The sequence below is a fragment of the Anguilla anguilla genome, chromosome 5 (assembly GCF_013347855.1).
Source record: "Anguilla anguilla isolate fAngAng1 chromosome 5, fAngAng1.pri, whole genome shotgun sequence".
NCBI lineage: Eukaryota > Metazoa > Chordata > Actinopteri > Anguilliformes > Anguillidae > Anguilla > Anguilla anguilla.
The window spans coordinates 16,851,259-16,873,475 of NC_049205.1; the positions used below are offsets into that span (position 1 = coordinate 16,851,259).

Here is a 22,217-nt window from a genome sequence, read left to right on the forward strand (position 1 = left end):
GTTTGTTTGTCTGTCTATGTGTGTTTGAGAGAGAATGAGCTTATATGTCTGTATGTGTCTGGATCTACTCCGGTGCAATATTGGTCACTGTCACAAGAAGGCGTCAGGGGAACTTAAACGTAGATATAGAATTACTTCATGGGTTGAAGGAGAAAATAGATTTGCATAAAACTGTCCTATCCTATAATGCCCCCCGAGTGGAGTAGCACACATGACCTGATGCTACGTGAAGATGAAGTAGCACAGCGGTAGTATTTCAGTGACTAATCACGGAGGTTATGATTAGATCCAATCCAACATGGCTGCCAAGCTGTTTGCATTTGAGCTTTGTAGTCAGTCATGTAACTCCATAGCCGTGCGAAGCCACTTCTGATGGACTCTAAATATGGGCTTGTTCAGTGTTGGGGGGATTTAATGGACCGTTCCCGAATATTCATATGTCTGGCTATGTTTTCTTAACAGGCACACGCAACTTTGTGTGTTTTTTTTTAAATCGTCAGGTAAAGGTTATATTGGCCATTTCTATATCATGTCATATGACTTTGAAAAAGAAGTGCAAATTTAAGAAAGTGGGTGCTTACATTCAGAGAGAAAATCAAGTTGCTTAAATGCACACAAACAATGCACACCCTCACACACACACCCTCACACACACACACACACACACACACACCCTCACACACACACACACACACACGCACACACACCCTCACACACACACACACACACACAGTGCTCGTCTGTGCTTTGTTTGGATGGCCGTGCTGAAGGTGGACAGCGTGTCTGAAGGTCAGTGACCCGTACGCCGGCCCTTGGCAGCGGTGTCAGAGTGAGGCCGCGCCCGCTGTGCGGTAGATTGGGGCGCAGTTGGAGCCATGTCAGGCCGCTGCTTCTCCCCTGTCCGCTGGACCTGATCCCAGCCAATCGGACCCCCCTCCCCCCTGGCGTGTCTGACCAATTGCGTTGCCCCAGAGAGAGTGCATCACCCACCTTTATAGGGTTCTTGTTGAATGAGTCTTTCCTAAACCCCGTCCAGCCAATTCTCTGAACACCTGCTGACTGACGCACACAATTCCCATACTGTTCCGCATGTATAATAAATGTGATGCACTATCAGAGTCACACTCCTGCCACAATGAACAAAGGGTGGAACGCAGTGGAAACTTGGAGAGTGTGTTTGGGGGGCATGTGTTCGTCCTCATGAGTGTTTTACCGATGGATGTGCATCTGTGTGTGGGTTTGTATACAGGGTGTGTTTGCGTTTGGTTGTGTTCATAGGGGTTTATGTGTGTGTGTGTGTTTGTTTGTGTTTATTTGTGTAGATGTTTTTGTGTGTGCGTGTGTGGACAGAATTGTGCAGACGTGTGTGTGTGCACGTGTGTGCATGTGTGTGTTCATTTGTGGATTTGTGTGTGTGTGTGTGTGTGCTTATTTGTGTATGTGTGCTTGTGTGCATGTCTGGACAGAATTGTGCAGACGTGTGTGTGTGCACGTGTGTGCATGTGTGTGTTCATTTGTGGATTTGTGTGTGTGTGTGTGTGCTTATTTGTGTGTGTGTGCTTGTGTGCATGTCTGGACAGAATTGCGCAGGCATATGTGTGCAGAAGAAGCGCGTGTTACAGACAGAAGGTCGCTGGGTGAAAACCCGTCGCCACAGCAACGCCAGCCACGCCCCGCTCCGTTTCCCGCAGGTTTTGGGTGCTGTTGGGGTCACATGGCCTTTATGTAGCGTCCGGCAGGAACTCTCTAGCGTGGGCAGGCTCACGGCAGCATTCTCCTTCTGCTGTGGGCAATAATGGCGCTTTTCAATGGATCCATTCTCTCTCCCAACACAGACCAGCTCCAAAGAGCTTTCATCTGCCAGTGGGTGTGGCTGTCACCTACCTACCTGTCTGTCAGTGAAGTCGCTGACATTCACTAATTTATGAATGATAACCATGTTCATAAAAATATGATGTGCTGCCAGTTCAGATAGATTGACACCTTGCTAATAACAATAAAAATAACCCATAAAACAATTATGCTTTAAGTGATGCCAGCCATACATGTCATTATCCTTCAGAGCAATTTTACAGGCAGTGTAATTTTCACTCTGAACAATAACTTTAAATCAGAATCAAGGTGTTCCTTTTATACAGTCACACCAGGAAGAAAAAAAACATTTTTGTTGTTGCTGTTCAAAGCTCCTGTCAGTCAGTTCTTCCTGTACTCTGTCTTAACCACAGCTGTAGCGTAGCTTCATATTTTGAAGGGCTCTGGTTGGCTGGTGTGTGTTACTGTAGCTTGTCGGTGTACAGAATCGTTCAGTGATGATGTACATGTCCTTCAAGGTCATTTCCATAGCTGTCGTCATGGTGCGCCCAGCACCATTCATTCCCTTATTTTTTTTGGCATGATTTATCTATTTTTGTCCTTCTAGATATACTGTAGTGATTCCATTCTCAAGGTGGCTGGGGCTTTAGTCAACTCAAGATAGGAAGTGGCTAAAGTTACTGTGTGAGTGAAAAACAGGCATACTGTCCTGTTGAGATTATTTTTGATGAGTGCTTTGACAGGAGTCCAAACCTTGTGTCCACAGTCTTAAATCCTGTCAAACAGGGCTCTTTATATGGTGCCCGTGTGTGTGTGTGTGTGTACTCACTGGCACTGTGAGATACAGGGTTTCATCATTGGTGGTGTTCTACATTTGGCCAGCTGTAGTGGGCTAGTGTGTTACAGTGTGCTGTAATGGGCTAGTGTGTTACATTGTGTTTAATGGAGTTTAAGAGTTTAATGGTGTGGTTTTGTACAGAGTGTAATGGTGTGGTTTTGTGCAGAGTGTAATGGTGTGGTTTTTGCGTAATGGTTTGGTTTCGCGCTGAGTGCTGTATCGGTGCTGTGACCTCATGGCCAGGCCGCCCTCTGTACAGTAGTTGTTATCCCCCCCCCCCCCCCCCCCCCCCCCGTTGTGCTGTGCCCGTTTCATTAGCATGAAGTGCAGATAAAACTGGTTTGAGCCCAGCTGCAGGACAGATCTCTCTGACAGTGCCACCACTGAGATTAATCTAATACCTCGGAGTTCAAACACGACCTACTTCTGTGGGATGCTTTTCTTTCTCTGCGGGTTTTTAATCGCACAGACCCAGACGCGCATAATTCAGGGCAAAAAGGCTTCACCTTTACGCCAGGGTTTCTGTGCGTGTGTGCGTGTGTGTGCGTGCGTGTGTGTGTGTGTATGAGTGTGTATGCGTGTGTGTGTGCGTGTGTGTGCGTGCGTGTGTGTGTGTGTATGAGTGTGTATGCGTGTGTGTGTGCGTGTGTGTGTGCGTGTGTGTGTGTGCCTGCGTGCCTGCGTGCATGTGTGTGTGTGTGTGTGTGTGTGCCTGCGTGCCTGCGTGCCTGCGTGCGTGTGTGTGTGTGTGTGTGTGTGTGTGTGTGCCTGCGTGCCTGCCTGCGTGCCTGCGTGCGTGTGTGTGTGTGTGTGTGTGTGTGTGTGTGTGTGTGTGCCTGCCTGCCTGCCTGCCTGCATGCCTGCGTGCGTGTGTGTGTGTGTGTGCCTGCATGCCTGCATGCCTGCGTGCGTGTGTGCGTGTGTGTGTGTGTGTGTGCGTGTGCCTGCGTGTGTGTGTGTGTGTGTGTGTGTGTGCCTGCGTGCGTGAGTGAGTGTGTGTGTGTGTGCCTGCGTGCGTGTGTGTGTGTGTGTGTGCGTGTGCCTGCGTGTGTGTGTGTGTGTGTGTGTGTGTGCCTGCGTGCGTGAGTGAGTGTGTGTGTGTGTGCCTGCGTGCGTGAGTGAGTGTGTGTGTGGGTGTGGGTGTCTTTGCATGTGTGTGTGAATGCACGCTTGTGTGTTTGTGTGTGCGTGCATGTTTGTGTATGCAAGCTTGTGTGTGTGTGTGCGCGTGTGTGTGTGTCTTTGCGTGTGTGTGTGCGCTGTGCATGCATGTGTGTGTGTGTGTGTGTGTGTGTGTGTGTGTGTGTGTGTGCCTGCGTGCATGCGTGCGTGTGTGAGTGAGTGTGTGTTTGGGTGTCTTTGCATGTGTGTGTGAGTGCACGCTTGTGTGTTTGTGTGTGCGTGCATGTTTGTGTATGCAAGCTTGTGTGTTTGTGTGCGTGTGTGTCTTTGCGTGTGTGTGTCTGTGCTATGCATGCATGTGTGTGTTTGTGTGTGCGTGCATGTTTGTGTATGCAAGCTTGTGTGTTTGTGTGCGTGTGTGTCTTTGCGTGTGTGTGTGTGTGCTATGCATGCATGTGTGTGTATGCACGCTCGTGTGTGTGCACTGTGCCCTGTGAGGAGGGAGGAGGTTATATTGGTCAGGGTTATATTTAGAGCTGGTCTGTGTGCACTGGGCCACTGTAATGCTACACTTTGCTGTGTCGTAGCTTAGCCTTCTGCTCCTTCTCCCGAACCAACCCTGCTGCTCCCTCTCCCCTTTTCTGAGAGCTTCCTTTCTCCCTCTCCTTCCGGGTCCCTCTATCTCCCCCTCTCCTCCTTCTTCCCCCATACTTCCTCTCCCTCCTTCCCTTCTGTTTCTTCCCTCTCTTTTCATTTTCTTCTCTCTCTTTGGAGACTTTCCAGATGGAGACATGAAGCTGGTCTCTGGCCTCCCAGTCACCCTGCACTGTGATCATGCTTTTCCCTGATTGGGGGAGATGGGATGGGGAGAAGGTTGGGGAGGGGAGGGGTTTGGGTCGGGGAAGGGTTAAGCACACAACCTCTTAGATTGACGCCCTAGTACGGGTGTGCTGCTGTATTTGAACATTTCAAAAGTATGTGCCCTCCATCTGTCCATGTACTGTAGAGAGTCCTAATGCTTTTCTCTTTTTTTCTCTCTCTGCCCTTCTCCCTGTCTCCCCCTTTCTGAAAGATGAGGTACAGACCAGCACCCCCCCCAGAGCTTTCAGGTTGTTCGGTGTTTGGCGTGTCCTCACACCCGTGCGTGTGTGGGGCTGGGGTGGGGGGGGGGGGGGTGATGAAACGGTACAGAATATGCTGTATTTATATGTAATGTGTATATCTGTGCTTCTCTCCAGGTTGGGACAAACATTCATACGGCTACCATGGCGACGATGGACACTCCTTCTGCTCCTCGGGGACCGGCCAGCCGTACGGCCCCACGTTCACGACAGGAGACGTGATTGGCTGCTGCGTGAATCTCATTAACAACACCTGTTTCTATACCAAGAACGGGCACAGTCTGGGTGCGGAGCCGTCCTTCTGTTACCTTCTCTTTGGCTGTCTGTTTGTCGGCGCTGTTCCATTCAGATGGGGTTCACTGGTGCGACTAAGCAGGGCTGCTTTTTTAAAAATGGTTATTGAACTCTGTATAGGTTTAACCACATGATCCTCAGACGAAGATGTGTGTGAAATATGATTTATAACTGAAATGAGCAAAAAATGTCTCACGGTCATAAGATGTGACAATTCAGCAGCTAAAATAGCTGTTTTTCTTTTTCTCAGTAATAATTTCATTTTATACGTTTTTGCTTATTTTGTTCAGATCGGCAGTACCACACGCTTGCTTTTTTCTGTGGCTAGGCTGTGATCACTGTTCCTGTAATTGGTCAGGTTCTGTTATCCTGTGTTTTCCTTTCATCTGTTTGTTAGCTGGTTAGCCCTGCTGTAGTGAAGCTGGTTTGTTGTCTTGTGTCTGCTCTGTTAATAGTTTACTCATGCTAGTGTCTGTGTCTGTCAGTTGGCCTCTGTCTGGTCTTTCTTACTCTTTCTTTCTTCCTGTTTTTCACTGTCTTCCTGTCTGTCTCTTTCTCCCTCTCTTCAGCTGTATCTCTCTCTCTTTGTCTCAAAAATTCTAATTCAGAATGCTTTTCAAAAATATAGAAATGGATGAAAACATGAATGTAAATTAAACCGAATAGTTGCTATATCTGTGGTAACAATAACAACCACCACTATATTAGTGTACTGTCTCTGTAACTCTCTCTCTCTCTATGTCTGTCTGTCTACCTCTGTCATTTAGTATTACCTAATAGGGTTGGATGTATGCAGGGTTTTCCAAACCCCGAATCTTGTCTTTGTTTGCTGGGCCGCTATAATAGTTAGCGATGGGAGAGTGAGGCTTCACGAACCCCAGTACAGATGCACCTGTCATGCTGTTAGTGTCACTGCTGCTGCTTTCATATATACACTGATGCATTTCCACAAGTTCGTGAGCTAGTGACTGACAGCGCATCACTGAGAGATGTGCGTTCCTCTCTTTCTCTCTCCAAACGAGGCGTTATTAACATTCGATGGCTGTTTCCGTCTCTTCCACATCTGAAACGTCCCTCGGGTGTTTAACTAACTTGGAATTGTAAAAAAAGTCTTTTTATGGCGTCAAGCGATTGGAGGGGTTTGTCAGTACGAAAGGAGTCCTGAGAAAGGAAGTAGTTGAAAGAAACTGTTCTTCGAGAGACAGGCTGTTCTCTCAGTTGAAGGCCGAAAGCCTTTATGAGGCGTGATTTGTTTTGTAGGCAGGTTTGTTGTTTGTTTGTCTTCCTTGTGGCACTACCCAACGCAGGATCTGCTGTGCAATCACATGATACATTTCATGCTTTGTTCTATTCTTAATTTAAGTCCAGATCTTTTCGGAAATTTGAAAGGTGATTGGTACACCAGACCTAGCCTGGCCTGTTACATTTGTCATTCTAATCTGGGTAAATAGTAGTAGCAGCAGCAGTAGTTGTAACAGTAGCGGCAGCAGCAGTATCAGTAATAATGAACCACACCAGAGAAGGTCACAGTGTATTTGAAAATGGCCGTGGGATATTTCCATCGCAGGCTAACCTCTCTGTTTCTTTTTGTTTGTTTTACAGGTGTAGCGTTCACAGACCTTCCTGTAAGTAACTTAAGCGACTCAACACTGTTATTATTCACTGCTTTTCCGGGTGGGAGGGGAGGGGTAATTGTTGTAGAAAAAAAGGGCTTATATAATTAGTGGGGTAATCTTATACAGGATAGGTTTAGCGATATAAGGTCAAGGGGTCACATAATTAGTGGAGTTATGCGTTGTACAGGATGAGTTATGCGATATAAGTGAAGGGCTTACGTACTGCAAGGCAGGGGTTATAAACATTTGACCCACGCAACGTCTCTGTATTTTAAAATTGAACACCGCCAAGGAAATCACGGGGCAGGCGAGTTCATGTGGGGTGGTCAGCAGACCCATATACTGCCCCCGCCACCCCCCGCCCCCCCCCCGCCTCTGTGGCAGGGGGTTTAAATATCTCTGGCCTCACTGTCCAAACTGTGATCCCACCTCTCTCTGTAACCCTCTCTGCCTTCCCCTGTCCAAACAAAGTGAGAAATGCATAAGGAGGACAGACTGTTTAAAAAAAAAAAAAACTCAGTGGTGTCTGTCTCTCAGTGAAACGTGATTGGACAGCGCTCGCCTGTGATGATGCACTCAGAAGCCCTGGGAGGCCCGGTCCCCTGTCTTAGCCGCGCAGGGTTATTAGATTCCCCCGCCGCGCGGACGCTCAGAGCAGCTTATTAATCTGATAATGAGCGCGGGCGCTAGCGGCTCGCGCGCACGCTCTGGGACCCCGTCGCACACCGGCGAGGTGATTCATTCCCACCGCGCTCCGCTCCGCGCCGCCGCCACCCCTGTGAATCGTGGGTAGCGGGTGAGAGCACAACTGTGGAAGTGCGACTGCAATCTGCGCCGACCCCCCACCTCATTCTCTCCTCCTCCGCTCTTTCTCTTCTGCGTCTCCTTCCCTCACCATTGGTTCTCTCCTCTTCCTACCTTCTCTGTCCATCTCACCCCGTCTCTCTCTTCTGTCTTATACTGCTCTCTCCTCCCTCTGGTTTCTCCTTCATCTTATGCTGTTTTTTTCCCCTCTGCCCCCATCTTTGTTTTCTCCTGTCCTTCCTCCTCCTTCCTTTCTCTCTCTGTGCTTGTTCCCTGCACCCTCTCTTTCCGCCTCTATTTGCGCTCCCCTCAGCCGAACCTGTACCCCACGGTGGGGCTGCAGACCCCGGGGGAGATAGTGGATGCTAACTTCGGCCAGCAGCCCTTCGTGTTCGACATCGAGGACTACATGAGCGAGTGGAGGGCCAAGATCCACGGCATGATCGCCCGCTTCCCCATCGGAGAGAGGCTGGCAGAGTGGCAGGCCGTGCTGCAGAAGTGAGCCAGACATGCACCCGCTCGCAAACACGCACACACGCACACACACACACACACACACACACACACTAACTCACTAACACACACACACACACACACACACACATACACACACACTAACTCAGTAACACACACACACACTAACTCAGTAACACACACACACACACACACACACACACTAACTCACTAACACACACACACACACACACACATACACACACACTAACTCACTAACACACACACATACACACTCACTAACACACACACACACACACACACACACACATACGCACTAACGCACACACATACACACTCACTAACACACACACGTACACACTCACTAACATACACGCACACATGCTAACACACATACGCACTCGTACATGCGCAAACACACATGGGTTAAATGGTGACATTGTCTGTGTGTGTGTTTGTGTACTTGTGTTTTATGAACGATGGTGGTTAAATGGGGACATTGTGTGTGTTTGTATATTTGTGATTTATGGACGTGGTGGTTAAACGGGGACATTGTCTGTGTGTGTGTGTGTGTGTGTTTGTGTCTGTGTGTGTGTGTGTGTGTGTGTGTGTTTGTGTCTGTGTGTGTGTGTGTGTGTCTGTGTGTGTGTTTGTGTGTGTGTACTTGTGTTGTATGGACGGTGGTGGTTAAACGGGGACATTGTCTGTGTGTGTGTTTGTGTGTGTGTACCTGTGTTTTATGGACGGTGGTGGTTAAACGGGGTCATTGTCTGTGTGTGTGTGTGTGTGTGTATTTGTGTACCTGTGTTTTATGGACGGTGGTGGTTAAATGGGGACATTGTGTGTGTGTGTGTGTGTGTGTGTGTGTGTGTGTGTGTGTACTTGTGTTGTATGGACGGTGGTGGTTAAACGGGGACATTGTCTGTGTGTGTGTGTGTGTGCCTGTGTTTTATGGACGGTGGTGGTTAAACAGGGACATTGTCTGTGTGTGTTTGTGCTCTCTGCACCACAGGGCCGGTTTTGTCGTGTGAGTGCGATTAGCCCCCAGTATCTTTTAATCCGGGGAAGGCATGCGGCGCAGCTGAACTCTGACTGACTTCCTGCCTGTAGAGTTTGACCCTGGCAAGGGCGTTTGACGGCGATCAGCCACCTCCGCCGCTGATGATGTCACCTTGTTTCTCACCCCCTGACCACTGCAGCATGGTGTCCAGTTACCTGGTGCATCATGGGTACTGTGCCACGGCGACGGCCTTTGCGAGAGCCACGGAGACCATGATCCAGGAGGAGCAGACATCAATAAAGAACAGACAGAGTGAGACTCTCTTCCAACGCTGTCTCGCTTTTTCACAGGCATTCTCTCTCCCATACAAACACTCTCAAGTACGCTGTCTTTCTCTTACTGACACATGAAACACTGACACACACACATACTTACAGGTGCATGCTATCTCTCCCTCTGTCACATGCACACGCATATATACAGATGCATGCTTTCTTTCTTTTTTCCCTGTTACACATACACACACACACACACACACTTGTTGTGAAAAGCTGTACAATCTCCGATCCTCTCCTCCTTTGTGCAGGAATACAGAAGCTGGTGTTAGCAGGTCGGGTTGGAGAAGCTATTGACGCCACACAACAGCTCTACCCCGGACTGCTAGAGCACAACCCCAATTTACTCTTCATGTTGAAGTGAGTAGCCTAAACCACAAGCCCAGTTTACTCTTCGTGTTGAAGTGAGTAGCCTAAAACACAAGCCCAGTTTACGCTTCATGTTGAAGTGAGTAGCCTAAAACACTAGTCCAGTTGACTCTTCATGTTGAAGTGAGGAGCTTAAAACACAAGCCCAGTTTACTCTTCATGTTGAAGTGAGTAGTGTATAACACCACCTCAATTAATGTCTCACCCTGAAATTAGTAGCCTAAAACGCAACCCCAGTTTACTTCTCTATTTTATGTGAGTAACCTCAAACACGACCCCAATTTTCACTTCCATGTCGAAGTGAGAAACCGAAGACACAACCCCAATTTACTCTTCATATTGAAGAGGTTAGTAACTCAGTTTACTCTCTCTTGTGAAACAAGTAGCCTAGAAGAGGTCGAATGTGTTTAATCCCTGGATGACCACTGCAAGAAAATAAATGACCTCATTAAAATCCGGTCAATGCGGAGTCGATGCAGAATTCGGAATATCAACGCACGGTAAAAAGAAAATCCACTCGAAACAAGTGCCGGCCTAGGACTCTAACCGTTACTGCAGGTTAAATTGCACGTAAACAGAGAGCATTATTCTCCTGGACTGGTGCCCGGCTGCCAGTTTGTGTGTGCAACAGCCTTCAGCTGTGTTCAGATAAACACTGATTCTCACAGCGAGACATTTATCTGAGGAACAATATGAGGAAAACAATCCTACGCACGGGGACGGCGGTGTCGTTTTGGTTTACGGAGGGGAAGAAGCTAGCAGATCTGCAGCCTCCAGTGGGTGCTGCTTAAGTGAGGAGACCCAACTGGTAAACTGCTATGGTAACGGAAACTTTTTTGAGTGGTCAAACCTATTACATCTATTGCAGGACGAGGAGCAGGTGTTGGATAGATTATCAGACAGTGTTTGTAGATTGATAGTGGTGAACATGCAGTCCTTAATAATTGATTGATGAGTGATGACTGAACAGGTGAAGCTGTTCAGTGGGACGGTTAGTACTGAATGTGCAGACGCAGGTAGTAAGGAGTGCAGACAGTATTAATGGACTGAAGAGCAGTTGATGCACTGACAGTGTTCATGGGTCAAGGAGCAGTGAATTTGCAGACAACATTAATGGGCTGAGGAGCAGTGAATGTGCATCTGGTATGAATGGATTGAGGAGCAGTGAATGCAGACAGTTAATGGATTGCTGATAGGTGAATGTACAGGCAGTATTAATGGACTGAGGAGCAGTGAATGTCCAAACCATATTAATGGACTAAGGAGCAGTGAATGTGCACCCTGTATTAATGTCTTGAGCAGTGAATGTGCAGACAGTATTAAAGGATTGAGGAGCAATGAATGTACAGATATTATTCATGTATGGAGGAGCTGTGAATGTATAGACTGTATTAATGGATTGAGGAGCAATGAATGTACAGGTATTATTCATGTATGGAGGAGCTGTGAATGTATAGACAGTATTAATGGATTGAGGAGCAATGAATGTACAGATATTATTCATGTATTAAGGAGCTGTGAATGTATAGACAGTATTAATGGATTGAGGGGCAATGAATGTACAGATATTATTCATGTATGGAGGAGCTGTGAGTGCATAGACAGTATTAATGGATTGAGGAGCAGTGAATGTGCAGACAGTATTAATATATTGAGGAGCAGTGAATGTGCATAGCCAGAGGCAGTAGTTGAGTAGGGAGTTGCCGTGGTGTCTTGCTCTGCAGGGATGGGTGGAGTATCTCTGGTCTCTTAGGCACAAGATAGCAGCAGATGTTCCAAACTGATAAAGCTTCAGGCAAAAGGCAAAGGCAAAAGCTGTGCTCTGTGTGCGTGTGTGTGTCTGAGTGCATTTTAACCTGTGTGTATTTGTATGTGTATGTGTACCTGTTTGGATCTGTGTGTCTGTATATGTGCTGTGCCTATGAGAGAGTGTGTGTGAATGCGTTTTGGGGATTGTGAATGGATGTCCGTGTTATGGATATGATGAATGGTTGTTAGTGTTATGGAGATGGTTCATGGTTGTGAGTGTAATGGAGATGGTGAATTGTTGTGAGTGTAATGGAGATGGTGATTGGTTGTTAGTCTTATGGAGATGGTGAATGGTTGTTAGTGTTGTGGAGATGGTGAATGGTTGTTTGGGCTCTCCTCAGGTGTCGGCAGTTTGTGGAGATGGTGAATGGTTGTTCGGGCTCTCCTCAGGTGTCGGCAGTTTGTGGAGATGGTGAATGGTTGTTCGGGCTCTCCTCAGGTGTCGGCAGTTTGTGGAGATGGTGAATGGTTGTTCGGGCTCTCCTCAGGTGTCGGCAGTTTGTGGAGATGGTGAATGGTTGTTAGTGTTATGGAGATGGTGAATGGTTGTTAGTGTTGTGGAGATGGTGAATGGCTGTTCGGGCTCTCCTCAGGTGTCGGCAGTTTGTGGAGATGGTGAATGGTTCTGAGTGTTATGCAGATGGTGAATTGTTGTGAGTGTAATGGAGACGGTGATGGTTGTTAGTGTTATGGAGATGGTGAATGGCTGTTCGGGCTCTCCTCAGGTGTCGGCAGTTTGTGGAGATGGTGAATGGTTCTGAGTGTTATGCAGATGGTGATTGGTTGTTAGTCTTATGGAGACGGTGATGGTTGTTAGTGTTATGGAGATGGTGAATGGTTGTTCGGGCTCTCCTCAGGTGTCGGCAGTTTGTGGAGATGGTGAATGGTTCAGACAGCGAGGTGCGCTGCTTCAGTAACCGTTCACCCAAGTCCCAGGACAGCTACCCCGGATCCCCCAGCCTGAGCCCCCGGCACGGAGCCACCAACCCCCACCTGCACAGCACAGGTAGCACACACACACACACACACACACACCAACCTGCACAGCACACATACACTAAATGGCCAAAAGTTATGTGGACACCTGCCATCCAACATCTCATCCAAAATTATGGAGGTTAATATGGAGTTGGTCCACCCTTTTCTGCTATAACAACCTCCACTCTTCTGGGAAAGCTTTATACTAGATGTTGAAGTATTGCTGCAGGGATTTGTTTCCATTCAGCCGGAGCATTAGTGAGTTCGGACACCGATTGGGCGATTAGGCCTGGCTCGCAGTTGGCTTTCCAGTTGATCCCAAAGGTGTTAGATGGGGTGATGTCAGGGCTCTGTGCAGGCCAGTCAAGTTCTCCCACACTGATCTCGACAAAAACATTTCTATGTGGACCTTGCTGTGTGCCCGGGGGCACTGTCATGCTGAAACAGGGAAGGGCCCTCATTGTTCCCACAAGTTGGAAGCACAGAATCTTCTAGAACGTCATTACATTAAGATTTGCCTTCACTGGATTTAAGGGGCCTAGCCCAAACCATGAGAAACCTGCCCCAGACCAAGCGGTGTCCTGATACTTTTGGTCATGTAGTATAACACACACACCATTCTTCACAGGTAACACACACCACCTGTACAGCACAGGTAACACACACACCAACCTGCATTGCACAGGTAACACACACGGTATAGGTGAGACTAACACACACACACACACACCTGGCAATACTCGCATCAATGGACACAGCAGCAGTTGACTGTATCATACAGTATATGGTGATACTGGTATAGAGATGTCTTACCCTACCCTGATATTACACCCCTACCCCCTCCCACAGGAGCAGACAGCCCCACCTGCAGTAATGGGGTCACCCCTAGCAAGAGCAAGAGCCACAACAAATACCCCGGCGTCAGCTCCACCTCTTCCTCCTCCTCTTCCTCCCCCTCCTCCGTCAACTACTCCGAGTCCAACTCCACCGACTCCACCAAGTCCCAGCCCCACAGTGGAACCAGTAACCAGGAAACCAGGTGGGCCTGGCAGGGAGGCGAGGGAGGTTTTTTGGGGGTGGGTCGGCTGTTCGGGGGGTCGTCAGATTGAGGGAATGCAGTTGAGAGGGAGTGAGCTGGTTGGGAGGGGCAGGGTGTGATGTGTTGAATGATTCACTGAAAGAATGTAGAGGAAGTGACAAAAGAGGAAAAAAGCTGAGACTCTAATATCTTCCATTTCCTCACATTTCTCCCTCCCTATGCCGAAACGCTGCTGTCGCTGGTGCAGGCGTCAGGGAAAACGGTTCTTTTTGTTGTTGTTGTTTCTGGTGCCCCCGTGTGGCCTGTCTGGTACCTTGAAGTATCTGGCTATTTATGAAGCGATGTGTTTATTGAAGGCACTCATGAAGGCTGATTACAGCCGGGTAAATCCCCTTTAGAGCGCTGCAGTCAGCCCAGAGTGCTGATTGGCTGGGAGAAGGCCATGTACGAGGCCAATGGGAGAACTATAAACATTACATCACCATTCAAGTTAAAAACAGGGGTGTGGGTGTCTTCCTCCAAGTGTCTACCTGTGACCTTCTGTTTATGTGTCTGCCCATGCTTGTGCAATAGGGATTTAGCTGTTCTCTATTCAAACCATGAAACTGTGATACAAATTTTTTATTAATTTTAATGAATCACCATATTAAGCATACTTGCTTACTTAATAAAAGCCTTCCATGTCTGGATAACACACACTTATATGGATAATGTACCACATATTAATCAGTTATAGTCTTCACACTTCATAGTAATAAACAGTAGTCATTGTTTGTGTAGTACCTTATACAAAAAGCCTGTTTTACACAAACATAGAAAAGTAAAAGAAATATATTATAATAATCACAAAATAATAAAAAATATGTAGTAAAAATATAAATAATAATAAACACAGTAAGCATTAAAAACGGATTTAAAAGCAAGGTTTTTCAAAATCAAGAGGTAATTTAGTGCTAAAATAAGCTGAGCATGAAAATTAAAGACAATGGTAAAAAAAATTTAAATGGCAAAGCAATGAAATTCAAAAATATAACCACCCAAATTCCAACCTCAAAAAGTAAGTTTTCAGCTTGCTATTGAAATTCTGTTGTTGGCACCTCCCTAATATCTAATGGCAGGGTGTTCCATAGTTTAAGGGCATGGATCTAAAAGCTGCTTCCCCAGGTGTCTTGCAATAGACATGTGGGACACTAAGCAGGCCTGAATTGGGTGACCTAAGACTGTGCTGTGGTGGGTAACTGTGTAGTATATTACAAATGTATGTCACTGCTCAGCTCATCTGTGCTTTGCAGACCATAAAGGGACCTTAAAATCAATGTTAAAGACACAGTTAGCCTCTGAAAAGGTTATTTACACTTTCCATTAGTCCACAGCATTGCTTGTTCTAGCTGCAACAGGGTATTCCCATTGACAGAACTCTTCACTGCTAGCAGTCAAATTGCATTGCAGAAAATTCTTAGTAAAGGTCCCAAACTATGTACATTTTTCCTTTTTAGAAATATTTGTCCGTGTTTAACATTTCCAGCCTGTGTGTGTACATGCATGTTTGTGTGTCTCTCTGCCTGCATGTGTGTGTGCGCGCGCACCTGTGTGTGTGTGTGTGTGTGCGTGCACCTGTGCGTTTGTGCTTGTGTCCACTCTGCAGTGACAGTGAGATGGAGATCGAGGGCGAGCATTACACTAACGGAGTGGCAGAGAGCTCTCCCGCCAGGATCATGAACGGCACGTACAAGCACGAGGAGATCCTGCAGACAGACGATAACAGCCTGGGAAATGGGGTGGCAGGTACAGCCTTGCACATGCACACTCGCTCCCTTTCTCCATTTCTCTCTCTCTCCCCACACACACACTCGCTCCCTTTCTCTCTCTCTCCCCACACACACACTCGCTCCCTTTCTCCATTTCTCTCTCTCCCCCCACACACACACACTCGCTCCATTCCTCTCTCTCCCCCCACACACACTCGCTCCCTTTCTCTCTCTCCCCCCACACACACACTCGCTTCCTTTCTCCCATTTCCCTGTTCATTTCAAACATAAAGGAGAGTTCTGGGTCACATGACCTAATCAGTCTGGCCATTATGTTGGTTAGAGTGAGTCACAGTGGCTTGAACATTAACCTCATTTCTGTACCCTTATGAACCCTGACCCCCCCCCCCCCCCCCCCCCCCCCCCCCCAGAGGACAGCTGCACCCCCAGGCAGCTGTGTGGTGGAAACCAGGCGGCGACTGAGAGGATGATACAGTTCGGCCGGGAACTCCAGGCGCTCAACGAGCAGCTGTGCCGGGAGTACGGCAAGAACGCCACTCACAAGAAGATGCTGCAGGTACGGGGGTGGGGCCAGGGCAGGGTGGGGGGCGGAGCTCAGAGAGAGGGGGGCGTGCCCTCCGGCTGCTGGGAGAGCAGGCCCAATCCCAGAGCCTCTCCACTGGGCTGCCCTCCGCCTGGGATGCTTTCAGTCTGTCCTCAGTGACTGACCCCTGGTAACCAGGAAACCCTCACCTGTTTGAAAATGGCACTCTCCATTTCTCTCCCCTTCTGTCTGCTCTCTCCTCCTCTCCTTGTTCTACTTCACTCTGTCCTTCCCTTTTCTACTCGCACTCTCCCACCGCCTCTCGTTCTCATTCCTTCTCTCTCCCTCATCTTTCTCTTGCTGTCTGTCTTCATCCTCTCCCTGTTTCCTCACCTCCCTCCCCCTCTCTCTCTCCCTCTCTCTCTCCCTCCCTCTCTCTCCCTCCCTCCCTCCCTCCCTCTCTCAGGATGCATTCAGTCTTTTAGCGTATGCAGACCCCTGGAACTGCCCAGTTGGACAGCAGCTTGACCCCATGCAGAGAGAGTCCATCTGCTCCGCACTCAACAGTGCCATACTGGGTAAGACGCACACACGCACACACACACACACACACACACAAACACACATCTGTACAGCATACACAAATACAAGCTTTCCCTTTCATAAGCGCTTAAGAATAAAAGAAGAGAACAGAACATTTCGCTCATTTATGCTCATCATATACTGACAGGCCAGAGAGCACCTAGCACTGTGTCTAAGCCTAGACTTAACCACTCTGCCTCACACAGACACACACACGCACCCTGTTAGAAGAAGAAAAATCATTTCCGACATAAGTGCCGGAATGACTTCAAGTATTTTCCACCTGCGACTCCTTGTCCTGCTGACAGAGTAGTTCACTTTCTTAATCCTTTTCACGAATTTAAAGACCTTAATCAAATCCACCTCCATTAGTCTCCTTTTGCTGAGTCCATCGCTCTCTCTGTCTGCCTCCCCACCCCCCTCCTCACCCCCCTCGCCCCCCCAGAGTCGCAGAACCTGCCGAAGCAGCCCCCCCTCATGCTGGCCCTGGGCCAGGCCACCGAGTGCGTGCAGCTGATGGCCCGGGTGCGCTCCGGCTCCTGCTCCTTCGCCAGAATCGACAACTTTTTGCACTAGCCGCCGCCGCCAAGGTGAGCCCGCCAATCGGGCGGCGCCACGCGCGCGTTACGCGTGTCCACTCGCAGCAGGACACGCTGCTGGGTCCGGCCTTTACCTTCCAGCACCCACCGTTTAGCTTGAGCCTTAACGCTAACGCTTTCCTGGCCAGAGAGCCTGGTTTATACCGCTCCTCGGTAAACCAGGTTAAAGCATTGAGCTTCACTGTGATAAACCCGCCCCCTTTTCAGGCCACACCCACTATTCTCTAGCCAATTATATTAACCCTGTGAAGATGGGTGTAAAGTGATTCAGACGTAAATAACGGGACACAATGTGGCTGGATAGTCACATAGATAGAGAATGTGTGTGCCAGATATGTCTCACTTCCTCAAACCGCCCTGTGTGAGTTTAATCAGACTCTCAGCTGGCAGGTCCCTGGTGTGCCTGTCGCTGATGCAGTAAGCGCTGTTTCCAGATGGTAAGGTGTCTTTGAGGTGTCTGCAGATCTGACCATCCGGGTTTCGAGGCAAATACTTTACCAGTCCCCCTTGGTGTGGGTGTCCCAGTCTGCCATCTGCTGGTTGTAGAGGGCGTAGCATGTTCTTAAAGCAAGTCCTGCTGTCAGTCAAAGGTGGCCTTACGGGTTGCTCAGTAAACACCTGTTATTGTTAATAATTTTGAAATTTGTAGAATTAAAAAAAAACTCTTGATCTCATTTGATATAGACTTATTTGTATTCCTACTTGTCTACATGTGTGCATGTGCGTGTTCGTGTGTTTGTGTGTTGGTGCGTGCCTGTATGTGTGCATGCGGAGTGGAGGTCGGTCAGTACTCACTTAGTATTGTGAATATTTTCTTGAAACTTGCTGATAGACATTCTTATTTGATATAGTCTTATCTGTATTCCTTGTCTGTGTGTGTGTGTGTGTGTGTGTGTGTGTGTGTGTGTGTGTGTGTGTGTGTGTGCTTTTTCTCCCCCACAACACTTATGGCTTATTGGGCCATTATAGTCCATACAGGGGCATGTCACTAGAAAAGCGCTGTGGTAGAGTTCCCAGGCAGATTCCAAACATTCTTTCTTATTTCTTGCAGGCAATGTACAGGACAGCTAAGAAGAGGACTTTCCAGTTTGTGGCCATGGTGTCAGAGGAGCGCATGAGTTTTGATTGGTGTGCCGTTTGCAGTTGGGGGAAACATTTGGACGGGGACGTGACGAGAAAGGCTTCTTTTTTTAATTTAGTATTATCAAATACAGATTGTGTGACACTATTTAAAGATAATTATTATTCTGTTTAGTCTTTATTTTTAGTTTTTATTTTCTTGTGCTCATCTTGGGAAAAAAATCTAGTTCCTTTTGTTTTTAAGGGTGGAATGAAATTCCCCAAATAATATTTTAAAACGTGTGTATGCCATATTAAAGCTACAGCTAATAGGGTGTATACATCATTGCAACAAAGCAAGATATTTTGGTTTCTCTCACTCAGATCTCAGGTAAACGCAATGCATATGGCATTTCAGAGTGGAATGTTCCGGAAATTCATTTAGTTCTACCAGCAGTCCTCTGGCTCTGGAGTCTGCCCAGGCTCCTATGATTTTAATTCTGTTTATTTTTCTTTTTTTTTTCTTTTTCTTTAAAATCTTTTTTTTTTTTTTTTTTTGTTTGGAGAGAGTCTGAAAAGATGTGGTGTTGTTTTTTCAGGCAGGCTGTCCTCGCCGCTGATGTTTATCGATTAAAGGCTAAAAAAAACAAAAAAGGCCGAAAAGCGCTTCAGTGAATATGCATGGCTGCCAGCTCGCCCGCCGCCGCCACCGCCGCCTCGACGTGTCGCCAGCGTTCCGCAGGGGCGAGCGTCAGAGAGAGCCAGCGCTCCGCTACCGTCGTGGAACAGTTTCGCGCGTTCTGTTTTTGAGATAAGGGGGGAGTACCTCAAAACCTAAAGTAAAAAATACCATTTTTTTTTTAAATGAAAGAAAAACAACGAAAAAATGCATTTTGGACATGATTGGCAGTCGGGCACCTGGCTCCTGTCACCTTGCTGTTCATCCCTGGCACCGTCTACAGCTTTATAACTCTTCAGGCCCATCAAAGGGCCTTTTAGTGCCAGTCAGTGTGGGGGAGCAAATTAACTAAGAAATACAAATAGAGAGATTTTTCTTATTGTTTTTTAATGAATGAATGTTGAAAAATAAATACAATAGAAATCTATTTCCCCAACCTTTTGGCTTAACAAGTGGGAACTTACTGGAATATCCATCCACAGAAACCAGTAAAATGATTCCCATCATTCAGCTAAATATGTGGGTATATCAATGATGGGCCTGTTGCCTAGGAGATGAATATATATATATTAGTAGACCAGCAATCTAGAGCTTGGGAATCTGTTATAATTGACAAACTACTAACAATGAGTAAGTTAACATTTCATTAGGTAACAAACAACAGGAATATAAATACCTAGGAGTAACCCTCCCGCTCCTTCCTCATGCTCGCTCTCTTTCTTTGTGAAGAAGGGCTTTGTATCTGAGTTGTGTCCTCCATTTACTGTTTGAGTGGAGGCTCTGGTCACAGGGTGCTTGCACTGCATGCTGGGAAACGTAGTCAATCACACGTGGTCCTGTTGTGGTTCTAGCTCTGTCGTGCGGTAGTTCTTGCTTTTAATTTCTTCTTTGTTTTTCCTCAGTTGTGAAATAACCCCCAAATGGTTAAGGACCAGGAAAATTAACATGCCAAATATCACTGCTTACTCATACTGTGACGATGACGATGACTATTTTTAACATCTTATTTCTCTAATTACACTTCTTGAGTCTGCTTAGAGAGGACAAGCAGTAATAGTCATATAAAATAAGAATTCTTTTTTTTATAATGCTCTGAAATAGATGATCTTATTTTCCCAAGTGGAGAATACCATGACAATGTGCATTTTGGATGCTGCGCTGTTCCATCCTAAGTCATAGAATTCCTAGGTCTGATGTAGCCATTGAAAGCAACAGTGGAAAGGTACGTGAGCAGGGCAGTCCTAATGGACCGGAGTTCCATGTTCCAAATCCGCGATGGAAAATCTCTCCCTCTCTCCTTCACCAGCCGTGTTACGCCCCATACTTCAGTGAGGCTGAGCTCTGTGAGTCAGGGCCACTTCCAGCCTTGATTTGACTCCAGCAGCAAAGGGGGGGGGACCTCCAGGTTTAGGCCACTCCCCCCTGTTACTGCTCCTGCCTCTCTTAAGCTTGGAAGCAGCTGCGCTAATTCATTAGCTCTGACCCAGCCACTGCTAGAATACGTGGCTATGGATTTCATTGGTTTTGGTCATTTTTCTTAAATTAATGATTTTCTTGCATCCCCCCCCCCCCCCCCACACATGTTCCCTGCTACTATCAAGCTTACTGCAACTACTCCAGTATGTGGGTCTTTTGTCGCAGATTATTAGTTTTCTCCAGCCAGCAGGGGGTGCTGTAGTGTGTTTTGAATGTAGTTCAGCAGTATTCTGTTGTTTTTTTTTCCCCATTTGAAATGCTGCCAGCCTTCATGAGATTGTTTGCCCCCATCCCCTCCACAGGTGTTGAGGTCAGTTAATTTCTGCTGCTGACCCCTAACACAGTAGGCCACGGTAGGGTAGAGGGGGAAAGGGTACATTTTCTGCTGCTTCCTCCTGTTTGGTGTTCAGTTTGCAGAGTGTCACTCAGAACCTTTTTTTCTGAAGAAGGGCTTGATGGGAAGTGAAGTCCAGAGGTAGTCTAAGCGTATTCTGCAACCTCTTGGCCCAGGTGTTCATTTCTCATTTTATGGAACTGCTGAGCAGATTAATGCTCAGCAACTCCTTTCCACTGGGAAGAGTATAGAAACCAATCAGCTGGCTTTCTAATAGGTATTGAATGACTAATTATGTGATTTAACTTGAGTAGAAAATCTCCTATGGGGCTACTGTTATGCCATAGGATTACTGCAGTATATAATTCTTAACACTGTAGCACAGATACGTAAATGTGACACCAGCCATTAATTAGTAATAATACCATATACCCAGCCTGTCTGCTATTTTTTGTGTTTCTGTCAATTTAAATCATGCAGTATAGAGAGCAGAGACGTATATTTGATGATGACTATGATAATGTTGTTTTTAAAAAACCATGCAAACAGGCATTTCAGTAAAAAGTTTCTTACCGTTCTTGGAACAGTCGTCTTCTTTGCTACTGGGTCTTCAGACAGATCTCAAATAACAGCTCCTGCTTCAAGACACCTCATGGTTTCTTGTGTAACAGGGCCTTTTTTAGATTTTATTTTTAAGACTGCTCATAAAATCAATTTCAATTGGCAAGCCGGGTGTTCTAATGCATACTCAATGCATAGTTAAGCCACATGACAATGTTATTTGACATTTTCAAAAGATGGAATTTGAAGGAAATAGTTGCCTGATAAATAACTGTCTGATAAATGAGAGCCAAACCATGGAGGAGGAGTTTGTGTTTTGTAAAACAGATGAGGTTCTAACACCTGGAAACCTCCCCCTCCCCTTCCCAAGCAGCCATACTTCCAAATTGTCCAGGTTTCAATATCTTTTAAGATTATTGTTTTGTTTGAAGTCGAGTGCGCTTCAAATACACCCCAAAATAACAGGGGAAACTGAATTAGATTCGTTAAATATATATACAAGTTGTGCACAATTAATTTTATTATGATTTGAATTTTATTTGAGTTTGATTTTAGTATTTGTGAAATAAGTTACCCTCTCTACTTAGCATGAACCTTTGAAAACCTTTAAAACAAAATAAAAAAAGAAAAACATAATTATGAAAAAAAAAAAAACTATGTACTGGAAATATGGTAAAGAAATATTGTATTCTGTTGTATTTTGACAGAATTATTTTTATTAAAATACACATCCATGTGCAAATTATTTTTGACTTGTGTCGTTATTTCAGTCTTCATTTCTTTTGTGAAGTCCTGAGTGTCATCTCCCCACAAGGCCACGTCCTGTGTGTTTTCACTTGGATCAGAGCTGCATGTCTGCCAGTGAGAAATGCACTCTACCCACTTCAGGAGGCTAATCTTGAGTCATGGAAGAATGTGTGAATTGCAAACAGGATTGATGTCACGACCTGGCTGAAGGGCCATGACAAAAAGGGAGACGCACACTGACGCATTTAAAAGCAAGTTCACATTTATTCTAACTAAC

General features: G+C 46.6%; 1 protein-coding gene across 1 annotated transcript in view; it reads left to right on the top strand.

The window, feature by feature from the left end:
- ranbp10 (RAN binding protein 10) overlaps window positions 1–21,938 on the top strand; it is a 35,960-nt gene extending 14,022 nt beyond the window's left edge. The window contains exons 4-15 of the mRNA XM_035418428.1: window positions 5,011–5,178; window positions 6,790–6,812; window positions 7,921–8,105; window positions 9,281–9,393; window positions 9,668–9,776; window positions 12,452–12,600; window positions 13,422–13,611; window positions 15,257–15,396; window positions 15,791–15,936; window positions 16,370–16,481; window positions 16,931–17,075; window positions 18,136–21,938. Of these exons, the coding sequence (XP_035274319.1) occupies window positions 5,011–5,178; window positions 6,790–6,812; window positions 7,921–8,105; window positions 9,281–9,393; window positions 9,668–9,776; window positions 12,452–12,600; window positions 13,422–13,611; window positions 15,257–15,396; window positions 15,791–15,936; window positions 16,370–16,481; window positions 16,931–17,061 (1,466 nt within the window). The 3' untranslated portion in view covers window positions 17,062–17,075; window positions 18,136–21,938. The remainder of the gene's footprint in view (window positions 1–5,010; window positions 5,179–6,789; window positions 6,813–7,920; window positions 8,106–9,280; window positions 9,394–9,667; window positions 9,777–12,451; window positions 12,601–13,421; window positions 13,612–15,256; window positions 15,397–15,790; window positions 15,937–16,369; window positions 16,482–16,930; window positions 17,076–18,135) is intronic.
- Window positions 21,939–22,217: the final 279 nt, after the last annotated feature.